This window comes from Tauraco erythrolophus, chromosome 7 (assembly GCF_009769465.1).
Source record: "Tauraco erythrolophus isolate bTauEry1 chromosome 7, bTauEry1.pri, whole genome shotgun sequence".
In the NCBI taxonomy this organism is placed as follows: domain Eukaryota; kingdom Metazoa; phylum Chordata; class Aves; order Musophagiformes; family Musophagidae; genus Tauraco; species Tauraco erythrolophus.
In genome coordinates, this window is record NC_141471.1 from 52,652,118 (window position 1) to 52,667,885 (window position 15,768).

At 40.4% G+C, this 15,768-nt stretch overlaps 1 protein-coding gene across 2 annotated transcripts in view; it reads left to right on the plus strand.

The window, feature by feature from the left end:
• STAC (SH3 and cysteine rich domain) overlaps positions 1-9,570 on the plus strand; it is a 74,197-nt gene extending 64,627 nt beyond the window's left edge. For both annotated transcript variants that reach the window (XM_009981422.1, XM_009981423.1), the window contains 3 exons: positions 295-346; positions 461-598; positions 9,472-9,570. In XM_009981422.1, the coding sequence (XP_009979724.1) occupies positions 295-346; positions 461-598; positions 9,472-9,570 (289 nt within the window). The remainder of the gene's footprint in view (positions 1-294; positions 347-460; positions 599-9,471) is intronic.
• The last annotated feature ends 6,198 nt before the right edge of the window (positions 9,571-15,768 follow it).

Here is a 15,768-nt window from a genome sequence, read left to right on the forward strand (position 1 = left end):
GCCTGTAACAAATAGGAACTGTATTTTTAAAAGTTTCTTATTAAACAGCAAGCAAAAAATCCAGTTCACAGATGTTGTCTTAAAATAAAGATCTAGCCCCAATATACAGACACTCTCTACATTATCACGTATGATTTTAAAAAAACTTTGCTGCCTCATTGAGTCTACCAGCAGTGAATGCTCAGATAAGATGACCAGGGAAGGACTACCTTCTTATTAGAAGGCAATTGTGGAAGCTGGTGCAGCAAAACAATTAAGAGTAATCTTAATCTACTTTTCTTCTTCTAATTACAGGCCAGGGGATATGATCACTCTTCTGGAAGACTCCAATGAAGACTGGTGGAAGGTATATGCTAATTATTTTATATTTATCTATTTTTTTTCCTAAGGGAAATGTATGTTATTCTCAATACTGAACTAATGTTAATGACCTTCTTCTATCAATATATTTTCTCAACAGGGGAAAATTGATGACAGAACTGGATTTTTTCCTGCTAACTTTGTTCAAAGAGTGCAACACGATGAGAAGATATACAGGTGTATCAGGACATTCATTGGCTGCAAGGAACAGGGACAGATAACTCTGAAAGAGAACCAGGTAAGTTCTCTTGTGCCTGATTCCCACTGCACTTGAGCATCCACCATTCTGACCAATGACTAGAGGGAAAGTTGTGCATGATGAGCACAGGCAGATGCTGTTCACTGCAATTTTACTACAAAGTCTATTATTTGTATGGTACTCATGTCTAGTAGCCAGTTAAGAGCAGTGTTGGTCTTGTGCATATGCATACCCTCTGCCATTCATAAAGATACTTTACATGTTATTCACTCTCCCACTGACTTCAGAGGGACAGCTTGAAGAGCATACATTCTTAGAGGTAGATCTTGTGTGCCTGAAAAATGGTTTGGTTTTCTCTTCACTGTTAGAGCAAATCTAATAAAAGACAGTAGCTCCCTCCCCAGACCTTGCCTTGCCTAAAGATCTAAATACAGTTCATTGTTTTGGCTTGAGCAGGAGCAGAGTTAAGACAGCAACAAGCAAACATGTAAATCTTAAATTTAACTCTTATTCACCAGTTGCAAAGTATCTTTAGTCATTAACTCCTTGTGTCACCACTTCAACAACCTCTCTACAGGCTGTAATTTATTCTAAATTAGAAGTGCTACTGTCAGTTCAAGTACACCAAGGGAGGACTCACAGGGTCCATTCATCCTGCTGTACTTTCAGCAGCTCCTTCTACTTCATGTCATTTGGACGGGTTCACAAGGTGAAAGCCAGGGCTGCCATTATGGGATGTGCCAGTGATCTGACTTTAAATGTGATTTTAAATTTTTACCAGACATTTAATACATCCAAGTGTCAAGACTGGTGATTCTGGGGTATAAATGCTTGTTGAGGTAAGTGAGAGAAGGATAGGGCTCAAAACCTACATTAAGGGACAGTCAGGTTTGTGGCATAAGCTCATGTGAATAGGAGGATGGCTGACTAAGGGTGACGTACAGCCTGGGTTCTCTGACATCTGGATGACATAGAAAGCTAGATTTTTCTCACTGCACCTTGTGAAGCCTAGTGTTCTTCCATTTCATTAGGAATTTCTCTTCCTTTGGCAACTGATGTCACATCACCAGGAATTGTTTGCCTTACCATGCCTGGACAACTACTGATTTTAGTAACGTAAAGCAGAAGTCAGGATGAGGTGGTCTTCAGGGCCATAGGTTTTTCCACGCAGAACTTCTGTAATGCTTCACTCCACTGGTGGATAAGGTTAACTTGTACCTTTACTGCTGCTGCCTTGTGGCATAGCAAAACATACAAGTGATAATAATCCTTGTGTACACACAGCTTTTGAGAGGAAGTTGTAGCAATACAGTAACCTGAATATTTTAACTATCCCTGTGCACGTCATACGTTGGGTAGCCCTGAAGTTGTTAGAAACAAAAGGTACTTAACATTTTTACCCAGCAAATCCTTTGATTGTTTATATATCTGCACACAGAGGGGAAAAGAGAAGCATAATGGGAGGTTTTTGCACCCGTTGTTATGTAGTATAAGGAAGGCACAAGGGTAAAGCTTGGGGGAATGATAGTGTAGGAACATGGCGTGCCACCATAAGGTCAAGGTCTGAGTCCTTTCTCATCAGTGAGCATATCAGATCCTCTCTGTTAGAGCAGCTGCTGCAGCAAACAGTGAGGGCCCAGTTTCTTGTCTCATTTCTCACAAAACCACAGTTTCCAAGTTTCCAGTTTCTGGCAGCTTCATCTAAACACAAGGATTTCCTATTGTCCCTATTTCATAATAGGCTCACAGGGGTGCTCACCATCAGGAGCTCATCATCGTTTCTGGTAGGGCAGGAGGTAGAGATGAATTCATCCTGTCTGTTCATCCTGAATTCATCCTTCCTCTTATTTTAGCAAACTTTTTCAGCCCTATCTCAAACCCACGCAAATTGTGAGGTTGAATGTGAATGCTGTCGAGTCCTCACTCCACATGGGAGAGGCTTCAGAGGACAAAAGAAATAAATATTTGGTGTAAAACAGGGGTCAGAGATCAGACTGAACAAACACAGGAATGCAAAAACATGAGAGGAAAGAAGTGGAGCCAATAGATCCCACTCCATCCTCTCACAAATTATGCAAAAACGGGACATTCAAGTGGCTTCAAGGCTATTTTGAGTAACTTCCAGTCTGAGTAATGTCCAGTCACAGCAAGGTCACAGACACTCATCTGCTTCCCACTGTTCCTCCGTACAGGGTTTGAGCCCCCCATACCAGCCCCAGTGAGAGCTGGCAGCCTGCACAGGGCCAACGTGCAGCAGCAGCATGGGATCAGGAGCACAAAGACTCCCGAGCCCAGTCTCCCACGGCACATGTACCCGCCATGGAGATCACTGGCTGAATAGCACAATTTTTAATTTCTTTTTTTTTTTTTTTTTAGCAGAACACCTTTGCCTTCACTGTGGAACAACTCTTATTATGAAAAACATTTTAATTGTTATTGGGAATTTTTTAGTTTAAAATTTTAGTTTATATGTCCAAAGTCAATATTTTTTCTTCTTTCTTCAGCCATTCCTTCTATTTTCTGTCCCTTATTTCCCTGTTGTTTTCCGTGTGAAGCAGAGAGAGGGGTGCAATAGGGAAGACATAAAAAGAAGAAAAAAAAAAAAGTCATCCAAATGGGACTGCTGGGAAAAGTTTGGCAGAATTATTTTCTTTCTTTTTTTTTTTCTGTTTAGTTTTGTTCTGTTCTGTTCTATTTGGTGATTTCTGTGGGATGTAACCAGCCATTTTAGCTGTCTCTAGGCACAGTGTCCAGAGTGCTGTGAGCACTTGCAAAGCTCTGACTTGTTCCAGATTAGCAAGAAGGAGAGATTATTCATTGCTACCAGTTCCTGTCAAATCTCACTTCAGCTAGAAAAACTCTTTAACCAGTCTAATAAATTCCTGTGACTATAGTACAGTGAATTGTCTCCATTTTATACTGTTAATTCACTGAGTCAAATTCAGCAGGGTCTAACGAGTTCAGAACCATTCTGACAATGAAGGCAAGAACGATATGCCAACAGGAACACTTATCCAGTGATAGTAATATGAATTTTCAGTATATTGCTTGATACTATCCACAGTTTATACTGCAGGTCTCTATCCTCTTTGTGCCTTATATGAATGTTTCCAGGTAGAGAGTCTATTCTTGTAAGGCAAAAAGTAGTGCATTCCCATCACAAAGCCACAGGAATACCTTAAGAAAAGCTGTTTCAGGCAAGCAGAGATATTTTCAAAGTTTGAAGCACAGTGGGTGAAGGCTTTCTCTGGAATCACTTGTGAGTTTCATGTCCTGGGAATAACATCAGCTTGATGCAAACCGTTATGGCAAAGCTAATACTCAAGGCGAGGCCTTAAGGAAAATCAACACAATTTGATCACCTATCTTGAGCAATATGCAGGAGCTAGTCTTCACAAAAGACCCCCCTGAAAATTTCATTATGAAATATGAAACCCAGCCTCGGGGAGAAGTGGTATACTGCTTCAGAGACATCAACATCTTGGAGCTTAGTGTTCACTGACAGATTTGAGTGTCCTGAAAAAAATTCAGAAGACGACTGGGCACCACAGGGCTCAATCAGGAATCTGTAGAAGGGAGGCAGAATTAGCCCCTGACATCAGTAAAGCAAGATTATTTACAGGGAAACCAGAAACAGCCAATTTCTGTGGCTTTCTACCCTTTTAAGCTGTCTCACACACAATACTGGCTGCATAATTTCCAACTCTGATTGATTGTACTTGGATATATAAAGTTTTCTCCAGCCTGTAACTTCTGCTCTAGCCTACCCGAGTTCATTATCACATATTATACAAATGCTTCTTTGCACGACTGCATGCTCTGATTTGACCTTTTTCACAAAAGAAAATGTCACGATTTTGAAAAGATGTATCTAACAGATCATCAACGCTTGGAAATGCATCACTTAAAATGCCTCTAACGTTTTTGATCATCCTTATTTTTAAAGAAGTCATAATAATCTTTTGTTTGAATGTCTGTTTTTACTCCTCTTATTACATCCTACTTAAACAAAAGAAATAACCTCTTTAAAAGAAACCTACTCACACTCTTCACTGGCAGCCTCTCTGATGCCTACAGTCACACTAATACAAACCACTGTGGAATTGGGCTTTTTGTAATTAAATAACACAATTGATTTTAAATTGCACAAGTGATCTTGTGCAATAGAAATGACCCCAAACCATGACATTTACAACAAGACTGGCAAGCAGAAATTCTCTGCCTCATCCAAATGTGGACCGTGAGTTTACATAAAGGTCAGTGTAACAGATCCATTTTGCAGTGGAAGTGTTTTATAAATGCCACTGATGTAAACTAGCCCTGTTACTGAAAGCATCTCCCAGCCAGCTTCCGTGATGACTGCAAACGGGCCACTACTGTTGTGATGGCCACAACCTCCAAACCAGAGCTGTCAGCCTTGCTGTCACCATGGCACCACAGGTCAGAGGACAAACTTCCTTCCTACCCCCAACACGCAGTCACATAAATTTCAAAAAGAGTGGCTTTTAGGCCTGTGTACATTAGCAGCTGCGTGCTGATCTGACCCAATCACCCCAGAAGAGTCTGGCAATGGGCTTAAACAAATCCATGAGGTTAGGCTTAAGAAGGCAGGATTGCAGTCCAGGTCTCCAGCTCCAGGGGATTCACCTATCTGAAGTCTTCTTCTGATTAGTCTGGATGCTTTGTTGCTACCTGGCTTTTTACTTCACTGCCTAGAAATTACTTTGTGTCCTCACATTTTTCATCCTGGGATACTCTAAAAGGAGCTGAACTTCTAAAAGCATGACTCAGCTGCCTTTGAAAATCAGTTTGCATTACCGTGAATTATGCATTCAGACTGAGTCACTTAAAACACAAACCCAGCTCAGAAAGTGATGTTGCAATTCTTATGTGCTCCCCAGCTGTAACTGCTGCACTTCACAGCTAGGCTTAAAGGGAAAAGGGTCTTTTTCCAGCTATCTCTGATTGTCATCGATGTCAGTCTTGCTGAACAAGGATGGGTGTCCCCATTCATTCATACATACTGAATGACATACAAGTTTTGCAAGAGTCCAGTACATAGCACAGCCCATTATGCATCCAGTTTAGTCTAGGTCATCTTTAAAACCCTAAATAAGTGCTGTAGGTAAAATAAGCTGGTGTTCCTAGTCCAAAAGCTAATGAAACAGCTGATATAAAACCTGTCATCATCATTTGCACTATAGTTGAATGGGTATGAGAACTGAACTACTTACTTTTCATCTACAAAGCTCATGTAGGCAAGAACTTCACTGCACAGGCAGCAGCAGATGTAGAAACTCAGTGTCTCTGTCCTTTCATTCTTACAGACAAACAGAAAACTTGAGCTTTCAAACCTCTCGAGCTGGCACTGTCTGCAGGCTCCAGGACAGCTCTTGAAACTGTACTTTCTCATAACCAAATTTCTACTTCATCAGGACTGGTCTGTGACTGACAGATGGGTTAAATATATGGGAGAGCAAAGATAAACTAAAGACAGTTGCAGAAAATTAGAGCAAGTTCAAAGTTACTCCTGGACAAAGACAATTTACCATTTGAGCCCAAATTTAAAACATAGGACTTAGAAGAACAGGAGAGTACTAATGACCGTGCAGCTTAAAGGATCATCTCTTAATTGCTCATCTCCCCATCTGCTTGGGGTTGACTGATGAATAAAAAATCCTGAAGGCAGATGTTGACAAGTTCAGACAACAGTCACGATCCAAACAGTTGCTTTCTTTTTAGTGTTATTTTGATTTTTTAAAACAAATGAGATGAAAGAACAGAGAAGTGACTTTATAATACTAGATCCCACTTTCATCTGATTCTGAAGGTAACTTGATGACTGAGAAATAGCCTGAGATGTGGTTTCTTACCCTGTGGCTTACTCCACTACTAACCTCTTGAGCCAGAGTGCAGGATAAAACCCCAACTGTTTATCTCCATTTGTTTTGCTACCAAATTCACTGGGGAGTGACTGCTCAGTGGCTCACTTTGTCAGACCAGCAGCCTTCCCCCCAAAAAATGCCAGCTGAAGTAGCTGCCTTTTTCAGCAGTTTCCAATTTGATACAGCAAACCGTGAGCACCTGGTAGTAGCTATGGGACCTCGTGCCTTCACAGCAATCATGTTTGCTGTCTGTCACCAGGGCTAGTCCTCAGCAACAGCTGATTCATCAGGTGAAATCCAAAACTCTGAATACCACCATGCACTTACCTGGGCTTACTCTTGATTTACACTCACCTAAGAAAGTCAGGAGCAAAATCCCAAAGCTACAACTTGTGGGTGAAATACTTGGCAGCACTCACAAAATGGAATGAGGACAAAAGTGGCCAAAGATGGTGTTGTGTTTCCTCTCTTCTGAAACTGCAGAATTTGGAGCAGCTTCAGGTCTTTGCAAAACTCTAGCAGCTGTCACAGCCCCAGGAGGTCTCCTGAGTCACATAGGATTAGGAAAGTGTGGCATATTGTGACCAAGCTCACTCTGCCCCCAACACATCCCCTTCCTTTGGAAGGAGTGGGGAAAAAAACTGCCAGACAGGGACTGGTGCATGCAAGGCGTAGTGTATTAGTGTGAGAGAATTTCAGCTGGAATTTGGGTGAATTCAGACCCATGTATTAGTATGCAGAGTCAGAGAAGTTCTTACAGAAAGGCCTTGTATGTCTCATGCCCAGTGAAGATCTAAAGCTATTGCTGTAGCAGAGCACTCTCGCTGATATCAAGGAGCACTCAAACCAGCAGCAGAACTGAAAAAAAAACTCTAAAAAAAGACCAGATCTGCCATCCTTTTTCACTCCAAAGATAAAGAAAGCCAGCGTTCATAGAGTTCAGTATTTTTATTTTGTCCACAAATCATTCTGCTGACAGTACAAGACATCGGGGAAAAGCACTCTGTTCTCCCAATATGTTCTGCACAGCACCAAAGGTTAAGCAAGAAATGCAGCATGGCTAGTGAGCAGTGCAGACCTGCTTCAGGTCCCTTCTGGAGATCTGACTACTTTTGGGGGTTTCTTTGGCCCATGCAAAAAGCTAGAGGTCTTGCAGACACCTTTAGTTAGGAGGAAAGCACGGTAATGGAGGCAGGCATTCCTTTTAACCAGCCAGGTCTATTTATAGAGAAGCTGCAAAGGCTCATTTCCCACACAGCAGCAGGGATCAACCGAGAAGGGGCATCTTTCAATCAAGATGCTCTTTCCTACTCTTGGATACTGCCGTGCTCAGCTATCCTCAGTCTGGTGCTTCTTCGTCACTTTTTCTCTCATCATTGAAGTTTTCATAGTCTTTCTTAGAGACACAGATCAACTTTTAGCAGTGATCAGAAACACCTGTCTGTGTACGTGTGCTTTACACCTTTCTGCTTCAAACGGTGATGTGGCTGGAGAGGGAGCAGCTGCTGTACCAGAGATTCATGACACAAATGGACTTGGCTCTTTTGCAACAATACCTAAACTAAACAGCATCAATTCCATACCTCTCCCATGCTTTCTGTGTGATTTCACCCGAACAACAATACTTTTTTTTTTTAATTGCATGTCAGCTCTGTTGGCATGCTCAGTCATTCTTCCCCAGGGATCCAATTCAGTTAGTGTTAAGTGGGTAGCTTGAGTAAGAAAATTAATGAGTCCATTTGCTTTCCAAATCTTTGTTTGCTGGTACAGGGATGCACCTGACCATTTCAAAGTACTGGAGGTGGCAAATACGAAGCAGTTTCATCTCCTTTTTATGACCTTTCATTTCCCTCTGGCAGCATCGGTGTTACTAGTAAATTTTATGTATGTAATGACAGGAGGACAAGCTGGCCCAGAACTTGGATGTGATATTTAGGTGTCATCATACAATCCATAACAGTCATGTTGAAATGCATGGAACATTGCCAAGCCAATTTTTTCATTATTTCATACCCTCTGAATTATTGCAAACACTGTAAATACCTGGGAGACAGAGCCCTTGTTAGTCCAGACAGAGGGCTTTAAATACTTGACACTGACATCATGAGAAAGTGGTGAGATGGTCTCAATAGGACCCTCAGTTTTACAGCTATTTTTTCACTTTATTTGATTAGTAGGAAATACATAGCTCCTTGGCACAGATGTTTGAAACCAATTCTTTATTTCATGCAGCTCTGTGCTCAAGTGCCCTGTCTAAAGTACCTGTGCCACTAGGCTTTCAAATGGCTCAGCCGTTACCAAAAGTATTTCAGGATGAGCCCTAAAATGGAAAGGCTTGAGATCACAAAGATCTTCAGGAAATGTAAACTTTTACCATGCTGTAATATTTGTACTATTGTGAAGACCATACGGTTTCACCATAATTGCCTCCACTTGGAGTAGGTGTTATGCAAACACACTCACAGATCTGGGTTCAGATCAAAGACTTTGGTATCCACAACAGGCACAGGCACCTGTAGATGCAAGAGTTGAGTAAATAACGTAAACCACTACCCATCTGAGAAGTACATGGGCTCCTTAAACATGCAAAAGAGAATTTGCTTGCATTCAGATCAGCTGCTACAAGTGAGCCACCTTGGCATTGTGATTACTTTCCACCAACTGTTGAGGGAGCCAGCTAGCTCATGATCTGAAATACCCAATCCTCTCATACACAGACAACTAAATCACAATCGTTACAATAGACTGAAGTCATAATTCAGGTTTCAAAATCTTTGATCCACCACAAAGTTCTTAATGATTTTAATGTCTCGCATGTATATGTGGCACTTCAGGGAGGCAGGGGGAAAGGTAACTCTAAATAGGTGAGTTTGAGTTTCTTATCAAAGCAGTGAGACTCTGAAAGGGATCGTTCTACTTATAGAAGTAACTAGCAGGATGTCTAACTCAGCTGATAAATAGCCTGGAATGATTTGTTGCTTGATCATGGCAAAGAGTTTATTATTTTCATGTTTTCTTTGCATTCAGATTTGTGTGACTTCTGAAAAGGAACACGATGGCTTTATCAAAGTATACAGCGGGAAGAAGAAAGGTTTTGTCCCCATAGATGTCTTAGAAAACATCTGATTTCAACAGCCCGCTTGCTGCAGTAGGAGCCCTTTGTTGGCAATGCCTGTCTGCCTCATCTCACACTGTGTCAACCCAGATGGGCTGTCTTGCAGATGTTCAGGGAAACAGCGAGAAAACTGCAACTACAAGAAGAAAAAGACATTTAGACTGCCACAGCAACACTAAGGAATAAGAAAGTGCAATGTTTGACAGGAAATACAGTCAGAAACCATAGGGAAGTGGGAGTTCCTTGGATACTAACAGGAATAAGGAAAAAAAAATTCTGAGCTGATTTCTGGTGCAAGATGGCTGTTACGACCCTGATGGAGACAAATAGCTTGTTCTGAACGACTAAACTCATGTCCTGTTCTTGTGTCTTAGAAAACTGTTGGACTGCTTTCTTGTTTGAAGTGTGTGTGTATTTAGGGGGGAGGGGGGAAATACCATTCAAACTGTCCTTGTACTACAGTCCAATGCTTGTAGTAAAGTGTGGCTGTGGTTTTACAGTTTTGTCCCCAGTATCAACAGATCATTTTAAGCGTTTAATCCTGGTGTTTAGTCTCATAAAAAAGCAGTTTGGAGACGCCATGTGAATGTCAGTCTGAGAAAAATGCACTGTGCCCTGGAAGTCGGCAGCTTTCTCTTTCTGTGCAATTTTCCCATGTGAAAGAGTAGCGAACTTGTATGTCCTTTGTTTTCTCTGTATACGAACAAAAGCTCTCAGCGTACGTCAGGTGTGATGGCTGCTCTCATAGCTCACAAAAATAGGCGGTCCTCTGATTCACAAGTCTGCTTGGAAGCTTCCCTTTGCGTTTCCTGCACCTTTATCTGGTGATACACAAAATGGGCGAAATGCTGGGAGAGCACCACAGGCTTGAAACGTTTTATATTTTTCTGTGTTTATTGCACTTAAAAGATTTTATATATTAATCCTATTTATAAAAAATAAAAGTTAACTAATCCCTTGGAAGACTGAAAAAAAAAGGACAGACTGAACACAGAAGTGGAGTCTGTAATTATCACTATCCAGAAGTCGTGACAGAAAGGCACTGAGTGTCTTCGCGTTGTATTCACACATCACAGGCGTCATCTTCAGTTGCTAAATAGAAGTTTTGCAGATTCAGCAGTAAATACACTGACATGAACTCTTCCTTGGCATAAACCACCGTGAACATCCTGTAAATCCTCTCCATCCCAATGAGACTGTGCAGACAGGTGTGTTTTGTCCATGTAAGCCTCCATCTTCCAACATGCTTTGTGCATATGATCCTGTTGGTACCTGGAGAGCAGTCTGTGGGAACTGTGGATCTTGACCAAATTATACATGTCAGCCAGGTGCCAATCCTGTTGTAGAGCAGGGGCCTTACGATGTTTAAAGACAGGGAACCTAATTTCCAAGTATTTAATTGGATGTAATTGCACCAAATACACTTAAACAGCTTAGCATGTATTATGACGTAGAGATAAAGTCCTGTCCCAAAGCTTCCTGCTGACTTCATGCCTTATTTGACCAGACTAAGACAGAATGCCAGTCTTTACTGCGATTAACCCCAAATCAATGTCCTAAATCCTGACACTGCAAGAAGAAATCCACATGCTTCCAGGTTAGTATAGGCCTTTGCAGAGTTGACACTATTTCTAAAAACAAGCCATCAGTCCTGCTTCCAAATACTGGGGCAGTTTGAATCTGTGCTGCAGGTCTCAACAGTTGGGTTGCCCTGTATGAATAGCTGATCTTACACAAAGCCTTATGAAATCCAGTGCAACTCTACACATGACCAGAAGTTCACAGAGCAGATCAGTCTTCAACCTCTCAGACACGCATTTTGCAGCTCTTATGTATCACTTAACTGCAGAGGAGAACGTTGCAAGGGTGTCAACTGTGGAAACGTGGTCTTTCATAGCGTAAGTGATCTATACCAATTATTAATGTCCTCCTGGGTGATTGAAAGTATCTGATTTCATATCTTCTGTGGAAATATCAGCAATTTATAAATGGGTTTTTTTCAGTTCAAACAACATTTGCTCAGCTCATTTTCCTAAGTAACCAATAAACTCAGTGGGAGGACAGAGGATTCTGATAAGCCTTAAAGATCAAGAGGAAAAGCAGTAAAGACATATTAATCCACTCTGCTTTATAAGATTAATTTTTTTATATGTTCATCCATTCAAAAGAAAAAGTCGTGTTAAAATTAAAGTATTTGCTACTTTTGACCAGGCCTGTCAAGTGGGCAAAGGAAATCTGTATTAATTGATACGTGTGCTGTTGTTTACATAATTGCATCATACTGTGATTCCCTCCTATTTCGGTCTTCTACGATTTCAGTTTATCCCTACAATGTGTATCATACTATTCAAAGAATTATATGGATATTACCTACAACTCACAATGGCCTTTAATCAATCTCAGTTTTATTCCTTTTTATACTGAGCAATAAATAATAAAGTGACTGAGTAAAAACAAAACAGACCTTATGTGGACTGTATTACATCTGAGAAAACATTGCTTCTGAACCAAAGCTTTAATGGTTATCTTTTCTGTGTGTTTTTTTGTTTTGTCTTTCTACCGGGCTTTTGCTGCTGTGTGATATGGAGATGTAATTTATGCCTAATTTAGCAAGAAGCACATACATGAGTCTTACTTTAAGCATGTGATTCATTGGCTATTTGCATGCCTAAAGCTGAAGCACTTTGCTGAATTAAGGTCGTTTTCCTTAAATTTGTTTTGGATGCCTTACTCTGAATCCAGAGGAGTATCCCATCTTTTTTTTTGCCTACCATATGCAGTTCACAATAGATCCTGCATTAGCAAGCAGTTAAAAATCAGACAGAAGATGGAATGGACTTTATCTGACGTATGCTCAGAAAAATTGAATTTTAGGAGACAAATGTTGTTCACATTTAATTTAATATTCTGCTTAATAAAGACTACGCAATGGTTGGAAGGAGAATAGCAGTGTACATTTCTTGGCTGCTTTGCATCAGACTGTACCATTTTCAGTTATCCACCTTCAAGAATATGCACTAAACCCATCAGCAACAGATTTTACTGGGCATTTACATATAAAATCTACAGCATATGAGTTTGCCACGTTTAGCAAACATTTCCAGAGTAGTTCTTCTGCAATGTATGTAGCATGTGTAGACTCGGAGTGAAATTTTGTGGTGGGCCCATCCTGAACAATTGTTTCTGGCAGATAAGAATGTATTTTAAGCCATTCAACATCTCATTGCAGCATAAAACTAGCTACAGAATATTTTCAGAAGTGTTAGGAACAGTTGATCAACATGAATTGAGGATGAGCTGCCTGAATCATGATTTCCTCCTGTTCGTAAATAACACAATATCTTAGTTTATTATCATCTTTCTCTACTCCTGGCCATTTTGACTCAGTGACTTCCTTCTGAGACAGATGCTGCAGTGCACAGTCAGCTGTGAACTCATTGTCCCAGGGGAGCTAAGATACTTACTCCTAAAAACACTGTGTATCTTTAGCATTGCTTACAGGCCTTTTTTTGTAATTATTTGTTGAGATTCAATTGACTAAATATAGAACCCAGTGCCATTGTAGACAGGATAGGTTGTCAGAGGAACCTGCACAGGTCCGGCAGGCAGTGACATTGGAGATTTGGAAGAGCCATGACCTTCTGAAGAGGCCACTGGAGACCATGTAAGTTATCTAAAATGGCACTAGACAGATGTCTTTGGGAAATGAACCTAACTCTAGACAGATGTCTTGGGGAAATGAACCTAACTCATTTATTTTAAATATGTGCAGACAAGTCTGATTTATTGAGCACTCAAATTACATCTTTCTTTCCCTAAAGAACATTGAATAAATGCAGCAAATCACATCAATCTTGTCCCATTTAAGTCCACGGTAAAAGGAATCCTTGAATGCCACAGGGACTGGAGTTCAGGTATTATCTTGGAAAAGGCTAATCAATGTTACTGTTTTCCCAAAAACCCATGATGTAATTTGTCTGATCTAACTGTAAATATCTAAAATTAAGCTAGTAAATCAATGTGCTTTCCCCCTTCCCCAGAAAAGAGAGTAACAAGCACTTTGGTACTATGTTTCGTCTAACTGACTGAAGATTTCTGCTTTTCCACGACTTAGATTGTGCCTCCAAGTGCCTATTTCTACCCATTGACAATCAAGGGAGCACTGGGTAGCTGGGTCAGATGTAGACCTCTGCAGGTGTAACATCTGTATCAGGGCAGAAGAATTCCTAGCCCTGATTTCTGGCTATGTAGGTGTAACATACCTATGTGTAGTACATACATCTGACTATCACGTGTCTGTTTGGTACGTTTTACAATGACTCTGAAGTTACTAGTCACGGTTATTATTAGAAATTAGAGAAGAGGTGCGTTTTTTACCCCGTTTTCCTTCTATATTTTTCTTTACTGGCTGGTGGACAAGGGTGGTTTCCTAAATAGAACATTTTGCATTTAAACACAAGCATAACTTTAATACTATATAGAAATGATCCTATTAAGGACATTTTAATTTAAAATACTGAACATGAAGAATATTAGCATGGCCCTATCCCTACCTGTAAGAATATTGACTATCCACAAGTTCCCAGAGCAACAGTAGCACACACTTACCATATGCCTAGGGAGGCAGTTTTGTGTGTGGTTCATTTTCTATTATTTCAGTTTTTCTGCTGGACAATGTTCTGAGATGCTACAAATCACCAGACTGAATAGCACTGGTCGGGGTAATCAGACCAGGGTGGGTGTTGCTGTGCTCCTTCACACACAACAAAAAGCAAAATGTAGATACGTATTTTCTGTTCATTGATGATACGCTTATCAAATAGCTCATACAGCAATGAAAATAAGCACAAAAGAAAGAGAACAAGTACACAATACGTCAGGTTCTCTTTAAAATCATGAGAGAGGAGTGTGAATGACATGCTCATGCATACTCCTGTACTTTGCTCTATTACAAATAGAGTCAGACTAACACAAGTATTTAAATTCATATTTAAGATATTTCATAAAAATCTAGACCCAGATTATCATCTAGATTGTGGACACTACATTCTATAAAGCAAGAAGAATAAATATTTTTCTCGCTGGGAATATATGTCATCACGACGTTGAGTTTTCCATGGCTAAAAAGAACATCTGAATCTAAGAGGTACGCAAGAGTTATTTTTAAAACCATTCTTTATATAGAAAATTGTTAAGTGCCTGAGGAATGAACACTTGGCAGGGTCTCCACAAAAGAGGCCTAGAAAAACTATTCTAGGGCTGCTTCAGGTCAGCATGTACGTCCATCTCCTGAGTGGCTCAAAGAACTCAATGAAACCTACCTAAATTAACATCGTTTGTTCAAGCAAACAAGCTTAAATTAATTTAATTTTATTGATGTACATACCAGCAACTCATAAAGATATATAGATATATACTTATATTTTACACTCGTTAGTGTCAACTCAATGGCAAGAGCCTTTAAAAATCTGTCCTGACTGATTTTTTTCCTTATCTTAATGTAATCAGCACCTACTTAGGATGGTAATTGGTGCCCAACAAGTACTGAGACAGACGGCTATAGAGACAGAGAAGTCTAGCCTTGACAAGTTTTATCTGTGTTAGACAAAGCATATAACGTATAAACGCAGAGTTACAGACAGCTGAACTGCAAACACGCAATACATTGAGCACAGTCAAGACACTGGCTGCTCTGAAATGCATGTCATTCATCAGGCAGTTAGGGCTGCATGCTACATACAGATTGGGAGCCTGAAAACATTGTCAGAACAACATGTAAATCACACCTCTCTGACCTGGCTGCCTCACAATAATGAGATACTGAAAATATAGAATAACTTCTCCTTGGAGGCCTGAAGGAGATGAAGACAGGGAGCATTCCTATGGGCTTAAAATAAAATTTAAAAAAAAAAGTGCTAGTGAGTCCCACATACACACCATGAAAAGGGCACGTAAATTTACCTTCACTAGAATGAAGAAAATCAACATCGAGTAATTACTATGCTACCAGCGGTTTGCCAGCTGATAGAGTCAGCAGCTGACAACACAAAACTGAAAGACTGTGAGAGACTGTTTCAGCTTTGCATCACAAAGAGCTAAAAATGAGAGGGAGCTGTGGGTAAAGATCAGACTTTTAAAAGAAACAGTCCGGTAGCGGTACTGAAGCAATCCCTCAGTTTGTCTTGGCTTTTCCACACAGCGGGACTGGT